This window comes from Mustela lutreola, chromosome 8 (genome assembly GCF_030435805.1).
Source record: "Mustela lutreola isolate mMusLut2 chromosome 8, mMusLut2.pri, whole genome shotgun sequence".
In the NCBI taxonomy this organism is placed as follows: domain Eukaryota; kingdom Metazoa; phylum Chordata; class Mammalia; order Carnivora; family Mustelidae; genus Mustela; species Mustela lutreola.
In genome coordinates, this window is record NC_081297.1 from 129,828,836 (window position 1) to 129,846,019 (window position 17,184).

The 17,184-nt window shown below is 35.6% G+C and overlaps 1 protein-coding gene across 16 annotated transcripts in view; it reads right to left on the bottom strand.

Moving 5' to 3' along the window:
• ANKS1B (ankyrin repeat and sterile alpha motif domain containing 1B) overlaps positions 1-17,184 on the bottom strand; it is a 1,139,726-nt gene that overhangs the window by 451,060 nt on the left and 671,482 nt on the right. For 13 of the 16 annotated variants that reach the window (XM_059186616.1, XM_059186615.1, XM_059186614.1 and 10 more), the window contains exons 13-14: positions 11,110-11,699; positions 9,119-9,191 (exon numbers count right to left, since the gene is read on the bottom strand). In XM_059186616.1, coding sequence (XP_059042599.1) covers positions 9,119-9,191; positions 11,110-11,699 — 663 coding nt within the window. The remainder of the gene's footprint in view (positions 1-9,118; positions 9,192-11,109; positions 11,700-17,184) is intronic. The other 3 variants (XM_059186617.1, XM_059186610.1, XM_059186607.1) reach the window with 1 other exon arrangement.

A 17,184-nucleotide genomic window follows, 5' to 3' on the forward strand; every position in this document is an offset into this window, starting at 1 on the left:
AATAAATTATGGCTATAATTCCATGATAATAAATTTAGATCTAATGTCATTTTAAATTATCTAATTAAAAGTTTAATATTTTATCATAGAGAATTACAGTAACTCAATTTATAAATTTTCTATAAATGTTCATTTGGTTTGATTTTAGTTTTTGAAGGACCATAAACAATGCTGAGATGTACACGTTTATATACACTTATTTTGTTCTTGTCCTCTTGCTTCCTTAGGATGCATTCCTCTAAGTGATAGTGTTGGGTACCATTGTTCTTCAACTTATAAAACATTTCATTTCCCAATTCTCTAGAACTTTATATTTGAGTTCCCAAAATACACATAGATGAGAAGCCTTTTTTTCAGGACAGAGTATCAAAGAAAGAACCAGTATAAACTATAAAATTTTTTCATGGGTAAGTGACCCATGTTTATCAGCTAATTCTTCATTACACTTTAGGAAGACAAATTTGTATTTAAAAGCAATCATTATGATGATCCATAACTTATGGAGGTCTATTAGCTATATTTTGGTTTTTTTTTTTTTTTTTTTTTTTTTTTTTAAAGATTTTATTTATTTATCAGAGAGAGAGAGGGGGAGAGAGCGAACACAGGCAGACAGAATGGCAGGCAGAGGCAGAGGGAGAAGCAGGCTCCCTGCTGAGCAAGGAGCCCGATGTGGGACTCGATCCCAGGACGCTGGGATCATGACCTGAGCCGAAGGCAGCTGCCCAACCAACTGAGCCACCCAGGCGTCCCATCTATTAGCTATATTTTGAATCAGTCTTAATTACTTTTACCTCTGTAGGGGCCCAAGGCAGAGGGGCCAAGGCAGGCGGCCCAAAATGTGCCACAATGGCATGCTGATTATTTTGAATTGAAGCTACTTGGGAAATACCTGGTACAAGAACACTCAGACCATCCTTTGTCCCCCTAAAAGCAAGAAATAAACCTCTCACATGGAAGGTACCCCACCCTGAACTAAGAAGTAAAACCATATCCTTATTACCAGAGATAGGGACTTCAAAGCCAAGGAAACTGTAGAAACAAGAAAACATGGAAACAAAACTTGTTAACTTTTTTACTAATCAGCTACCTCAACTAAAATTCTGCTTAGAATTCCTCACTAACTAAACTTCCCAAACATCGGTTTTCTTTATCCTGTCAGTTCTTCACGTATTTATTGTCTCTGTCTAAAAAGTATAAAAACTGCCTGCCTTGGTCATTTCTTTAGATTTCAATTTCAGTGTTGGGCCTCCATGCACATGTAGTAAAACTTTGTTGTTGTTGTTGTTGTTTTCCTCCTATTAATTGGTCTTATGTAAATTTAATTCTTGGTCCAGTTGGAAGAACTTGAAGGGCAGAGGAAGATTTTTTCTTCCCCTACACCTCCTATTCTCTTCCCAGTATGAATTGTTAGTTGTAAACTTTGTAAAATGCTCTGAAATTTATATAAAAGTTGTACAACTAGTATTTTTAAAGTATCTTACAAAGAAGATTCTTGGCAGCTGCTTTCCAATTTTATGGTGAATGTGTAAGAAGTATAGCCTATCGAAAATATCATTCATATCTTGAAGGTACTTATATGTATTAGAAATAAATAAAGGGCCACTATTCACCCTTTGTTTCTTAGGAAAAAATTTTAAAGAGAAAATGGATAGAAGGGAAAAGATAAATCAAAGAGGGGAGATATCATCCAGTATAGTCTACTGTGTACTAGGAATGCAGCTAACTACTTTATCATGTAGTAATTCATTAGATTTTTCTAATGATGCTGAGGGAAGGCAGATATTTGTTATAGCTGTTTTCTATGTGAGGAAGTGAGGTTTAGGCTGTGAAATGATTTCCTCAAGGTCACAATACTAGTAATTGTTAGAGTGCATATCCAAACCTATGTCAAAAAATAAAGTTGTTAACAATTTGAACTTCCTAGTGGTAGAATATATTGTCTCTGAAAGTAGTGAGCATATCATTGTGGGACATATTGGAGCAGTTGTTGGCTGATCACATATGAAAGATATTAGGGAAAGTATTCCAATATAGCTGAGAGACTGTACTTGTTACCTGCTCTAGGTCTTTTGCAGAAAGCTTAAATATTGAGTTGAATTAAAAACAATATACCAGTTCTAACTATTGATACATCATAGGCAAATATTAGGCCATAGAGTAATATTCAACTATTTCATTTTTTAAGAGAAGCCTAATTTCACATGTAAATATTACTAATAATTTCAAAACCAGAAAACCCTGCTCTATCCTAATGATCAAAATCTATATTGTGTAGGTTATTATAGCTTTTAATAACTATTTCAAATGAACAGTTTTAAATAGATTTTAGTGGCTATTGTGCTAAGAACACAATTGTTTGGTTGATTAAACACTATCTCTTGATAAAGATTAACTCATGCTAGTCTAATAATTACTATACTTCACATTTTTACATGGCCAGTGTATTATTAAGAATTGCTTAGATTTAATCTATCTGAACAAAAAGCTACTCAGTGAAGTGTTATATAAAATATAATAAAAATAAGTCTTCTCTTAATTTGGACAAAATAGGGTGCTTGTGTGCTAACGTATTCTACTACCCACCTTCCCCAGTTGGTTCTATTAAAAATAGTGCTGTAAAAAGAAATAAAAATCAAAAATAAATTATGTCTGTTACAAAGCATCTCATGGAGAGGTTTTTAATGTGCAATTTAACAGCTCATGGAAAAAGGAATATTGCTGGAGGCAAGGGAAAGTCTTCCTCTGAAAAGAAGTGAAACTTAGGTCTTTATCAGCATTTATGCACTTTGGGACACAGGAGATATTTAGAGCTGTGACTCATTTAAATATATGACCATGTGACCTATACTATGGGAGGGCTTTGGAGTTGGAGATAAAGCTTTCGCTATACCAATAGTTAGGCTTTGCTATGAGGAAGTGGCTGGTTCTACACTTAAACACTCTTTGTTGGCTCTCTTTAGTGCCTATGAGTATGATTTGAAGTAAAGAGAAAGAAGCAAATGGCTGGCTTCTGTTGCTCTCTGTAGATAGTGTATTTAATTGAAAGGATAATGGATTTCATGGGGGCTGGGTGGCTCAGTGGGTTAAAGCCTCTGCCTTCGGCTCAGGTCAGGATCCCAGGGTCTTGGGATCGAGCCTCGTATTGGGCTCTTTGCTAAGCGGGGAGCCTGCTTCCTCCTCTCTCTCTGCCTACTCGTGATTTCTGTCAAATAAATAAATAAAATCTTAAAAAAAAAAGGATAATGGATTTCAGGAAGAAACAAACCTACTTTTGAAGCCGTTGATTTTGACAAATTATTTACTTTTTCAGAGCCTTTCTTCATCTGTAAAATGGGTATAATAATACCTCGCCCAGTTATTTTGAGAACTGAATGAAAAATGTTCACAGGAGAAAAGTGCATAATATCTGACACCCAGTAAGAAAGGAATACATTTCAGCTCTTTTCCTCTTTGTCATTTCCACAACAAGACAACTCTGGAAAATTGTAAATAGCTTTAAAAAAAAAAAAGTTTTCCTAGAATTTAAGGAATGATATTTCCATCAACAACCTCATTAGAAAAACAGCTATCCGCTGCATCGTTGGCAAAGTATCTCTTGATGCTTATTATCTAGAGCTATGTGAGCAAATACCAAGGGCCTGAAAGCAGCTGAACATCAGGGAGGAGCAGCTTCTGGGGGTGTGGAAATGTCTGTCCTGACCCCCCAGAAGGAGACCCTCTTTGTGGAAAGGGACAAGTGAGGCACTACATGTTCTTGCATACTAGGGCAAAGGTAGAGCTTAGATCAGGAGAAGAAATAAAACTTATTCTGCCTTGGTGAGTTCCTAGGTTCCTAGAAACTCTCAGTTAAAGATCTCTATCCTCTCCATGAGGATCTCAGCTATGAAGGACTCTGAACTGTAACTTGGCACTCAGACTCTTGGAGGAAAAGGAGCAAAAGCTTCGAAAGTGGAGTTGCAGATTAATGTTAGTGACTGTTTTCAGAGCTATGAACTCACCAGTAAATAGCCCGAGTTATGCTTTATCTATCTAATATAGTGTATTCCATGATAAAATCTTTTATAAATTCATTTTAATAGCTTTCATTTATAAATAAAATTTAGATGTAATTGATATCTTGGAAAAAGTAGGTTTTTAAAAGATAAGAATCTAGAATATTTCTCTTTGAATATAATTAATGTTAAGTATAGGAAAAAAAATCCCAGCCTTAAGAACACCTTTTAACTAAATGTTACTTTTTATATTCATGTACTTAAGATGATTCCAATACAGTCCATACACTGATAGTCTGTCTAGTGTGGTTTTTTTTTGAAAGTCAATAAAGTAGATTTTTCTCTTTTCTTTGCCAGGGTATCTTGGAGTTTAATGATCTCTTTTAGTAGTTACTCTTCTCTGGTATCATCTGACTATTGGGTTTGTTACTACCTGAATTATAATTGACAAGCTACTATTCCAGGGAGCATAGCAAATTTAACATCAAGACTATGAGACTAACTGACATCATGGAATTCCTAAAGAAAGGGCTAATGTGTGTTTATCTCCACATATGTAAATCCACAGTGTCAAACACCACATTTCCCTTGTGGTAGGGCAAGGTGAGGAGTTGAAACTTAATACATATCTACATGAGTCTGACTCCACCCATATGCCATTGGACATATCTCTACAATGATCCTATATTAACCTCGTTTCTGTTGATTGGGAAATTGAATGAGTTGCCAAGACCCTAGTAAATAGCAGAACTGAGATTTGAATTCATGTCTGTCTGACTTTTTATTTCATCACTTGATTTCCCAATGACATGTGGTACCCAGTATGTATTTGTGGAATTTGCATGGGGTTATCACCTCTCTAGTCTATCTAGCCTCAAGAAGGAAAAGCCTGCAGTCTAGTAAAGTTGTAATCCACAATAACCTAAAGGTCAATTGGAATACCACATGGCATGGCCAATCACTTAGTGTATAATAAATATGAAATTAAGAGGCAAAAATTAACAGAGATATAGAACCAGACTTCGTTAGTAGTAATGAATCTGAGGACAGAGTCTCCACTTTCATTTTCATTATCACTGTAGAAAAATAGTAAATAAAGGCAGGGTAGGATGGTGGTATAAGTGGTAGAAAGAGAATTAGGGAATATAATCTGTGGATTTATTTGCTACTAACGTGCCCCTGAAAGGCAGCTTTGCCTGACTGGCATTTTTAACGTTTATTCTTATTATAACATTACCCTTTCATTATAATATCATATTATCTGTTTGAAGAATTTCAGATCATTAATGTTCAATGTCACCTAAGCCTTCCAATAGAAAAAGTACTATGTGCCTGCCTGAACATTCTTAGTATCAGGGAATTTCTTATTGATAAAAAAAAAAAATGTTTACTTCATCCCAATTAAAAATATGCATTCCTACACTTTCTTGAAATTATTCTGTAAGCATGTCTAGAAGAACCATGTGGCAACATACATTCCTAGGCTAGTTCTTTGAATACTAGAAAAATCTTCAATGTTTATCAGCATTTCTGTATCAGAGACGTGGCTATACACAGAGCTAATGTCATATTTGTGTCCCTAGATATATGCACACAATTTTGGTACTTTTAAAAATAATTTTTCTCCCTTCCTGATCAAAACTCTTCAAAGTGTAGGGATAGAGGGCACATACCTCAATATCATCAAAGCCATCTATGAAAAACCCACCGCAAATATCATTCTCAATGGAGAAAAACTGAAAGCTTTTCCGCTAAGGTCAGGAACACGGCAGGGATGTCCATTATCACCACTGCTATTCAACATCGTACTAGAGGTCCTAGCCTCAGCAATCAGACAACAAAAGGAAATTAAAGGCATCCAAATCGGCAAAGAAGAAGTCAAATTATCACTCTTCGCAGATGATATGATACTATATGTGGAAAACCCAAAAGACTCCACTCCAAAACTGCTAGAACTTATACAGGAATTCAGTAAAGTGTCAGGATATAAAATCAATGCACAGAAATCAGTTGCATTTCTCTACATCAACAGCAAGACAGAAGAAAGAGATATTAAGGAGTCAATCCCATTTACAATTGCATCCAAAACCATAAGATACCTAGGAATAAACCTAACCAAAGAGACACAGAATCTATACTCAGAAAACTATAAAGTACTCATGAAAGAAATTGAGGAAGACACAAAGAAATGGAAAAATGTTCCATGCTCCTGGATTGGAAGAATAAATATTGTGAAAATGTCTATGCTACCTAAAGCAATCTACACATTTAATGCAATTCCTATCAAAGTACCATCCATCTTTTTCAAAGAAATGGAACAAATAATTCTAAAATTTATATGGAACCAGAAAAGACCTCGAATAGCCAAAGGGATATTGAAAAAGAAAGCCAACGTTGGTGGCATCACAATTCCGGACTTCAAGCTCTATTACAAAGCTGTCATCATCAAGACAGCATGGTACTGGCACAAAAACAGACACATAGATCAATGGAACAGAATAGAGAGCCCAGAAATAGACCCTCAACTCTATGGTCAACTAATCTTCGACAAAGCAGGAAAGAATGTCCAATGGAAAAAAGACAGCCTTTTCAATAAATGGTGCTGGGAAAATTGGACAGCCACATGCAGAAAAATGAAATTGGACCATTTCCTTACACCACACACAAAAATAGACTCAAAATGGATGAAGGACCTCAATGTACGAAAGGAATCCATCAAAATCCTTGAGGAGAACACGGGCAGCAACCTCTTCGACCTCTGCCGCAGCAACATCTTCCTAGGAACAACGCAAAAGGCAAGGGAAGCAAGGGAAAAAATGAACTACTGGGATTTCATCAAGATCAAAAGCTTTTGCACGGCAAAGGAAACAGTTAACAAAATCAAAAGACAACTGACAGAATGGGAGAAGATATTTGCAAACGACATATCAGATAAAGGACTAGTGTCCAGAATCTATAAAGAACTTAGCAAACTCAACACCCAAAGAACAAATAATCCAATCAAGAAATGGGCAGAAGACATGAACAGACATTTCTGCAAAGAAGACATCCAGATGGCGAACAGACACATGAAAAAGTGCTCCATATCACTCGGCATCAGGGAAATACACAATGAGATCAAAACCACAATGAGATATCACCTCACACCAGTCAGAATGGCTAAAATCAACAAGTCAGGAAATGACAGATGCTGGCGAGGATGCGGAGAAAGGGGAACCCTCCTACACTGTTGGTGGGAATGCAAGCTGGTGCAGCCACTCTGGAAAACAGCATGGAGGTTCCTCAAAATGTTGAAAATAGAACTGCCCTATGACCCAGCAATTGCACTATTGGGTATTTACCCTAAAGATACAAATGTAGTGATCCAAAGGGACACATGCACCCGAATGTTTATAGCAGCAATGTCCACAATAGCCAAACTATGGAAAGAACCTAGATGTCCATCAACAGATGAATGGATCAAGAAGATGTGGTATATATACACAATGGAATACTATGCAGCCATCAAAAGAAATGAAATCTTGCCATTTGCAACAACGTGGATGGAACTAGAGCGTATCATGCTTAGCGAAATAAGTCAAGCAGAGAAAGACAACTATCATATGATCTCCCTGATATGAGGAAGTGGTGATGCAACATGGAGGCTTAAGTGGGTAGAAGAATAAATGAAACAAGATGGGATTGGGAGGGAGACAAACCATAAGTGACTCTTAATCTCACAAAACAAACTGAGGGTTGCCGGGGGGAGGGGGTTGGGGAGAAGGGGGTGGGATTATGGACATTGGGGAGGGTATGTGATTTGGTGAGTGCTGTGAAGTGTGTAAACCTGGTGATTCACAGACCTGGGGATAAAAATATATGTATATAAAAAATATATGTTTATAAAAAATAAAAAATTAAAAAAAAAATAAAAAAAAATAAATAAATAAAAAAAATAATTTTTCAATTTTAAAAATCTTAAATAAATATGCATTTCAAAAAATTATGTAAACTTTTAAACAATTATCACTTAATTAAAATGGGGTCCAGTCATATTAGAGCAATTCCTTATCTGTACCAGTATAGGAGAAATGAGTGAGGTGTTCATTTAGGCCTGAATATCCCCTTCAGTGACTGCAACCTCAGATTTCCATGCAACTTCTTATCCACCTTGGTCCAGTGCCTCATAAGAGAGCCATTTTCCAACTTTCTTGTGCTTAAGAGTCACATGAGGTGCTGTCTAAAAAGCTCCAGTGACTAGTCAAAAGGCCACAAAATCCCTTTTATCCTATAATATATTTAGACTTCTTTCTCACAGACCTTAATCTTACCATCGCAACAAAACCATCAACTATCACTACCAACTTAACCATGAGTTCTTCAGAGAGCCTAGCAGTCACTTGTTTTAACTCCAAATTGTATAGATCTATGTGATAATCTATGGTTATACCACTACTTAGTGGCTGGGTGGAAATGAAGCCAGATCTTTTGATTCTTTCCAAAATAGTAGTTTCTCTAGCATGAATTGGGCTATTATTTTTATATTTAGCTATCTGGTATTTGACATCATCCATTAGTATGAAGCAAAAAGTCTTCAAAGAAAATTGCAAATGGAATTCTACTCTGAGCTTTAATTATAGAGAAAAAATAATACTTCATTGGGCAATATATTAAATAGTGACTGCAAAATCAACTATTCGTGAGACACTCTGCTAGGCATTCTGGGGTACATGAAGATGAGTAACACATAGTTCTTGCCATACTGGAGCCCACAATCTGGGGGTAAAGTGTTAATCACTCTTGCCAGGATGATTGGGACATTTCACTGAATGCGAAATTGCAGTGTATCAGGTCATCATACTTTACAACAAATTGAAGTGCTTCATACTTAACTCTACACAAAGTTGAAACTCCATTAACGTTAACTGGCTTATTAGCATATGGGGGAAAAAAATCCCTCCATGTGCTGAATCAGTGTACTTAAAATTGATATTTAGAAGTCATGGTTGTTTGATATGAGTGGAAGGAAATAATTTGTAGCTGCTGTTATCATGATAAAAACATGAAATTATCTAAAGTCTCCTATAATTTTCTAGCCAGTTCCTGAGCAATTTACTAATTACAGCATAAAAGAAAGGTTTCCTTACTTGTGGTCTCACCGTTCATTTCTTTAAGTTCACTGTTAATTCCAACATCTATGGAATTCATTATTTTGTCAATCTGTGAGAAACAAAAGCCATATAAATAAATTATTAATTCACATTTAGCATTGTATTTTAAAATAATTTCCATATGCCAGCAGCATATATTCTTGATATTATTACTACTGCAATACCACAATTAAGAGACTGACTGAGAAAGTTTTAAAAGGAAGCAGACATCTTCTGAATTGCTTTTAAAAATACGAATTATGTTTCCCTTTCTTAAATGTTCAAAATCAGATCCCATTTTCTTTATATTTCTTAAAATGAACTTTGTTTGGACCTACATGGGTCAGTAAGTTAGGAATTGTGTATTCTTTAAATTCAGAAAGGGATGGGCTGAGGATAAATTCGTGGGAACACATCCCTTCTCTCGGGCATTCTTCCTGTTCTGAAAGCATGCAACTCTGACTGTTGAAGTGGTGGGTTTCAGTCTGTGGGTGTGGCCATTGGAACCAAGGTCTTACTAAATGGCGGGACTAGCCACAAGTTGATTTCTGACACAGAATCTCAAGAATCCAGGCATGGGGAAACACCTTAGTTCTAAGAGATAGGCTAAATGTTAATTAATCCTGCTGCATTCCAAAAAAGGATTTCAGATGTTATTTACAGAGTTAATAAACATAAGAAAAAGAAAGACTGAGAAGACTATCAATCTAGTAGTACAGTATTTACAGGAAGATATGATTATCTAAGCTTTTACCGTTTATGGTTTAATCCCTTCCTCATCATCCTAGCAACCTAAGACAGAGGTTTCAGAGAGGATATTACTTAAATGTCCCATTTGTTCACGCTGAAACAGATGTAGAGAGATTAAGTGATTTTCCTAAATAGCTCAATTCAGAATGTCAATACCAGACATTTCTAGTTCTCAGAATACTGTGGTGACTTATTGTACTTCAAAACCCAATCCACCTGCACAGTTTTTTTTGAGGGAGAAAATGTGACATGTTAGAATGAAATGCTAAGAGAGAGTGTGGTCCATTCTTTGAAGAAATTCAAGAAAAGGTAAGAAACTTAATTTAGTCCTCCTTAGAGACAAGGATGATATTTCATAAACTTGAAAGGACACTTACTTTCTGACTAATTGTATAAAATGAAGGACTTTGTCTTTAAGTATAGCTTAAATTGGTGATACATGACCTCAACATATTTTTTCTTTAATGTCTCTCTGAAAACTGTAAAAGGGAAATATTAAGTAATTTGGGTTTTTTATAAGGCACTTGGAGAAGAGCCAGGACTATTCTTTTTTTTTTTTTTTTTTTTTTTTTTCCGAGAGAGAGCATGAGCAGTAGGTGAGAGTCAGAGAAAGAATCTTAAGCAGGCTCCATGCCCAGGGCCAAGCACAGCATTGAGCACAATCTCACAACCCTAAGATCATGACCTGAGCCAAAATCAAGTGTTGGATGTTTAAACAACTTGGCACCCCAAGCCAGCACATTAAGGTTAGGATTATAAGGAGTTTATGAAAACTTAAGTTACTTTAAAAATGGGAGATGAGCTAAGAAAGAATTTAGCAACTAGCAGAATGATACAGGGCTGCAGAAATATGAAAGTTTTTCTCAATTTGTCTGCTACAGTGCTTGATAGGACATAATGTCGACATTCTCTTGTACCTCATAGCTAGTTATTACTTCTGCTCGACATCAATTTCTATGGAAACAATAGATTCCTCCACATGTGTGGAATTGTATTTGTTTTTACACTAGCTGTGAAATTATCATGTATTACCCCTAGAATCCTGCCCTTCCACTTGTAACTGTCTATGTCTGTTAGTTGTTATTGCTGTTTTTGGTTGCTTTTGTTTTTTGTTTTGTTTTGTTTTGTTTTTATTTTTGTTTTGCCTCTGAAAGACTTAAAAAACTGAAAATGCTTCCCCCCAAACTTCCCATGCTCCAAAGTCTTATATAAACAACAACAAGAAGAACAAGTCTTACTTCTTCCCATTCAGAAGTGAAGGATGGTGTTCTTTCAGAATTCCCTTTAGAACTATGATCAGCAGTTGAAGATTCACTCCAGTTAACTTTTGATGTTTTCTCATTTGAAGGGTATGCAATGAGATCAGAATCTGATTTAGAGACGGTTTTTGACAAATGCATGTCAATCAGGGCTTTTGGCAATGACCTTATTCTCCCCAAGGTACAGGCTCTCTCCACAAATCCTCCTGTGTTCATAATCCACTGGTCCCCATTCCGGGATCCACTCCTAGTTGTTCTTGTGCCAACAATGGTATGGTTTTCAAGTTGGTTGCTTTTTTTGTGAAAAATTGTTCGACTGACCACTTTGGGTTTAATTTTCTTTACCAAAGTTTCTGAATTATTTGCTATTGGAGACTTCTTGAAAGGCAAAGGACTATTTGCCAAACTAACTTCATCTTGTCCTTCTTCACGTTCGTCTCTTTTCCCATAGAGATGAAATGGGTTTTCAGGGCACTCACAGGCTGGAGAGGATCCATGGAGAAGGCCCTCAAATTGCCCAGGATCATATTCTTTTGGAGGATCACTGTCTTCCTGTTGAGAAGGGTCATCTGCAAAAGAGAGGAAAGACGTCAAGATGGTTGATTATAAGGACTCCAAAAGCCCTGTTATGACAGCAGTGCCTTTTCAAACTTGTGCAATACTTAGACATTTTATTTGTTGGTACAATGATATCTTCACTTTATGAAACATTCATGATCCTACAGTACCATGTATAAGATGAATGTGTGTGAGTGTGAACTGGATCTTTCTGATAGACCTTACAGTACATTTCAAAGATATGAACTGAGTATTAATTGAGTAATTGTACACTGTTCTTCCTTGTTCCCAGATATATTTTATATTGAATAACAAAACTTCACTTAAAGTGAAACACTCATGTCCAAACCCTCACAATAAATGAATCATTGTGTAGTAGGACATTGGGCAGGTAAATCAAGATTATACATAATAACACCCCTTTGCTCTTCTCCCAGCAAATAAATTCAGAAACAAAATCTTTGAAAGAAGTATAATTAGAAGTAATTTAAAGTTTAAATTAAGAAGTAATTTAAAAATACTGATAATATTACTTTAAATATAAAATCTAAAAAAAAATTAAAAAAAATTAAATAAAGAATTATTCTATAAGTTCTATCACTTAGACAAAAAGGATTTGTTCAGGCTTAATGTAGGCAAACAATGCAGAAGTAATTTAAAAAATACTGAGAATATTACTTTAAATATAAAATATAAAATAAAGAATAATTCTATAAATTCTATAATTTGGACAAAAAAGATTTCTTCAGGCTTAATGTAAGCAAACAATGCAACCCATAATATCACTAAAAAGTGAGATCCTTTTATAAGAAACTGATGTTGAGCCATTAACACAAAGCTCTCTTTTTCTTTCTTCTCTGAAATAGCATTAGTTATTTTTTAATTTCTTCAGATCTTTGAAAGAGTAACACAGAGGGGTGCCTGGGCGGCTCAGTGGGTTAAGCCTCTGCCTTTGGCTCAGGTCATGGTCTCAGGGTCCTGGGATCAAGCTCTGCTTCAGGCTCTCTGCTCAGCAGGGAGCCTGCTACTCCCTCTCCTTCTGCCTGACTCTCTGCCTACTTGTGATCTCTCTCTCTGTCAAATAAATAAAATCTTTAAAAAAAGAGAATAACTCAGAAAAGAAAAAAAAAATTATTGCTTTGTAATTTTTTCTAAGATAAAACGTAAATATTCTCTGAGACAAAATATACAATTCTTTTGTATGATCTAATTTATATCTTAAAGATATACTGTGTAAAACCCTGGCCAAAGAACTTAGCAAAGGATGTCAGTATACTTTTTTGATTGGTCATTTAGTTCATATAGCTGAAGATTTGCCACAATCAGAAGTTAAATTATGGGATAAGCTCATAACCTAATCTTGTAGAAAGAGTCAAAAATAGCCAATGTGGTGGATAATAAAAATCCAAAGCTGACTTGCTGACTTGCACTTTAAGTACATTGGTTATTATTATAAATTCCAAACACCAAAGTTTTCATAAATTAACAAGTAACATTTAACAGGTATGTACTATTTTATAGTCACCGGATTAGGGGTCATATTTACAAGATCTCACTTGATCTGCATAACAATCCTGTGAAATGATTAATAATAATTATGATTATCTGATAGAGATATAGCTAAAATATTGGACTCACATATTTAAACAAATTGGCAACCATAACAAATCTTAATAGATACTTGCCCAGAGAATGCTACAGACAAACCAATGCTCCTTATTACTCTTTGGTCACAAGTCCCTCCACTGTTCTCTCCCTCATTGATGATGAGGCAGGTTTGTTCCTGACCTTGCATATCCTCATACCTAACCCTGGTTTTTGTTTGGCTTTCCAAGCAGATGTCCCCTGCTCAGACCTTGTCACAATGATATCCTGAGATGGAAGAGAGAAGAGTGATAGGAAGAGAGGTCCCAAAGACAACAATCTAAAGGAGAAACACTGCACCTACCTAGCACTATAATAATCTCTCTGTCTTCTCACAAAACCTGCATCCCTTTCCATTGTAGCAACACTATGTCCTTGATAATAACTACTTTTGTCCTTCCCTACCCCAGGAAGGGTCTCAATAGTGAGTGCAGAGTGAGTGAACACAGCTCTGAATTCTCACTAAAGCTAGGGTTTATGGTCTTTTATATCCATTTTTTGAAAGTAAAAACAAACATTTAAACAACTTGTTACTGAAATTTTCCTAGCTAGTTAGAGGTTAAGCTGAGATTCAAACCAAGATCTAACAGATTCCCATATCCACTAGCCTGGAAAATATATTAGTATTTAGATAGAAAAACAGTCTAGGGTTCAAAGGAAAGAAGTAGACTCTGTGGGAGGGCATGTGTTTCTCCTATTTATGACTATTACTGGAATTTGGGATAAGAGAACTAAAAAAGTTTTTTTTTTTTTTTCTACTTCCATGGAAGCAGAATTATACCAAGAGGAACTAAAACTTGGCATTCTGTTCCAATCAATTTTCTCTTTTTCTTTCCTACGCTACTTGGATCCATAGTGCTTTACAACATAATAGGTTGGTATGGATGACAGGAATGGGTAAGAAATGTAAAAGGAAGGAGGAATTCAGAAATAAGGACGTTTAGAATTTTATTTTGAAAGTTACTAAAGAAGGCCAAAGGGTTTGGTTATGAAAAGAAAATTGAAAATAGTTAGCCTATTGTGGGAAAAAGATTCTGTAAATCTCAGTCAAGAGATTTTTTACCATAATCATGATAAATGAGAGTTTAAAGGGCATAATTTTATTTAAAGTATTCTGTGAATATTATTATTAGGTTATTATCCCCTCTGTGGTTTCACCAAAATGACTATAATCGCAATTTCAAAATGCTTTATATTGTCCAAGTCCTCTAGTGATAAGCAATCGCTTCTCTAAGTAAAAGAAAATTTAAGTATTAGCATATAAACTTTGTCTTTTGAATAATAGTTCCTAGCATCGTGATACTTGGTAACATTTTTATTAAGAATTATCAAAAGGCAACTATTTACTTGCTTGTTTCAGTGGCCAACCTCTAAAGATTACTCATATCAAAGAGAATGGCAAGTTGATATAAAAGCTCCCCAAATTTGTATTTGGTGGATTGATGGCAGGAATGGCCCCACTATGCAACAGCTCCCTGTAGCCAAACTCTACTCTGTATCCATTCTTCCCACATGACTCTGGGGATGGCCGTGTGCCTTGCTTTGGTCTATGGGACAACAGCCAACATAATAGAAGCAGAGACTTGAAAAGCACTTGTACACTGGGGGCTTGCAAACTTGCTGACAGGTGAACAAGCCCAAATTTGTCTGAAAGATAATGAACTACATTATTACCCTGTTGTTTGAAATTGTAGGTTTTATTGTTTTTCAAGTATGATGGGGCTAACAGATCAGGAGACAATTGCCATTGAAAAGATAAACTGTTACAGATTCCAAGAGAAGGGAGGATGTCATGCCCTGGGGTGGGGGAAATGGGGGAAACCCAGGGTTAGTTAGGAGGCCAAATGAGTAAGGGACAAGGAGGGCTGGAGCCTTTATTGTCATTTCTCCCTGAAGGAGAGGAAGAAACATGGTAATCAGGTTTAGGATTCGCTAGTCTGATTGGCTAGAATCATTTCAGCAGCTTCTAGAGCTTAGATAGAGACTCTCCCTAGTTGTTTGATACCTGGCCCTGGTGTGATTAGGCCTGGTGATAGGAGGCCCTGAGTGTGGTTGGGGTATGGCTCTAGATTGGTTGGTTTGCATATGAAAGGCATGTTTACTATCTCTAAGATATAGCTAGCCCTGGGAGGGGCGGTTCCTCCAGGGACAAAAAGGTCCCAAGATGTTAAAGAATCAAAACCAAAAAACAAAACAAAACAAACCTGAAGCAAAAAGGCGTGGGTTATACATCAGCCATCTCTGTTACCTTAGACGATAGCCAACTTTCTTACATTTGAGTGAGGTCATCCATGACCTATCAATCCCAGGCCAATATGCCAACTGACCACCGATGATGAGAAAACCTAGCCAAGATTAGCTGAGGCTGGCCCAGACCAGAAGAAAATACTCCCCAGAATCATGAGCTATATAAATGGCTATTATTTTAAGATATTGAGTTTTGGAGTGGTTGATATACCATGATTCAGGCTGTGTCCCAGTTTTCAGAGAAGAATTAATATAATGTTCAAAATATATTCTTGGGGTGCCTGGATGGCTCAGTGGGTTAAAGCCTCTGCCTTCAGCTCAGGTCAAGATCCCAGAGTCCTGGGATCAAGGCCCACATTGGGTTCTCTGCTCAGCGGGGAGCCTACTTCCTCCTCTCTCTCTGCCTGCCTCTCTGCCTACTTGTGATCTCTGTCTGTCAAATAAATAAATAAAATCTTTAAAAAAACTCACAAAAAAAAAATATATATATTCTGGCAATGTTTATATTTTCACTTCTACAAACAAAGATAGTAATAGTATACACCTATAAGTGTTGTGAAGACTTAATAAAATAACAGAAGTAAAGCAGTTAGAACAATGCCAGTGGCATAGAAGACATTAAATATTATTTCTTCTATTATAATTTTTAATCTAAAGGGTTTCATTTTTACAAATAAATATAGTAGTGATTGTATTAGATACTCAATAAAGATTGTTATTTTGACATAGTAAATATAATAGGATTTACTCCTTTGTTTCTGCTTATATGTTTTGAAAATATACTTTGGGAAGAATTTTTGCACTTTCTTACTATTTTTTTACTGTAACTAGGTAAAGTATATAGATTAAACTGTTTTCATAACTTGTCTCATTTAATTTCACACTTCTCTTTTGATAAGTGGATATTTCATGTTAAGGTACAGAACTAAATATGTGTGAATTCCAATCTGATAGTTACTCAAAGCATCATTAGCATTTCAAAGAAATGTCAGAGAAAGTATCTAATAAGTAAGCATTTCCATCTCTTTTTACTCATCTTTGCCCTGTCTTTAGCATATAAATACCTGAATAACAATAAAATCTCAAATTTTATGTCAAGATAAAAACAAATTATGGAAAATGAGTGATTTTATTCTTGTAGAATAAATCATAACTTTTGTCTTCTGGGTCATTTTATTTCTCTTTAGAAAATAAAAAATTTCTCCATTTCCAGGGATTTGAGTGCTGATATTGATATTAATAGAAATCCTGTGGTGTTGGTTGTTATTTTTTCTCTCTCATTTGTGATTTTATTTCTTTGGGTCTTTTCTCTTTTCTTATTGATAAATCAGGCTGGAGATTTATCAATTTTGTTAATTTTTTCAAAGAACCAGCTCCTGGTTTCATTGTTTTTCTTTTTTTCTTTCTTCTTTCTTTCTTTCTTTTTTTTTTTTTTTAGTTTCTATACCATTTATTTCTGCTCTGATCTTTATTATTTCCTTCCTTCTGCTGGCTTTCGACTTGGTTTGTTTTTCTTTTTTCTAACTTCTTTTGATGTAAGGCTAGGTTTTTATTTGAGATTTTTCTTGCTTCTTGAGGTAGGCCTGTATTGCTATATACTTCCCT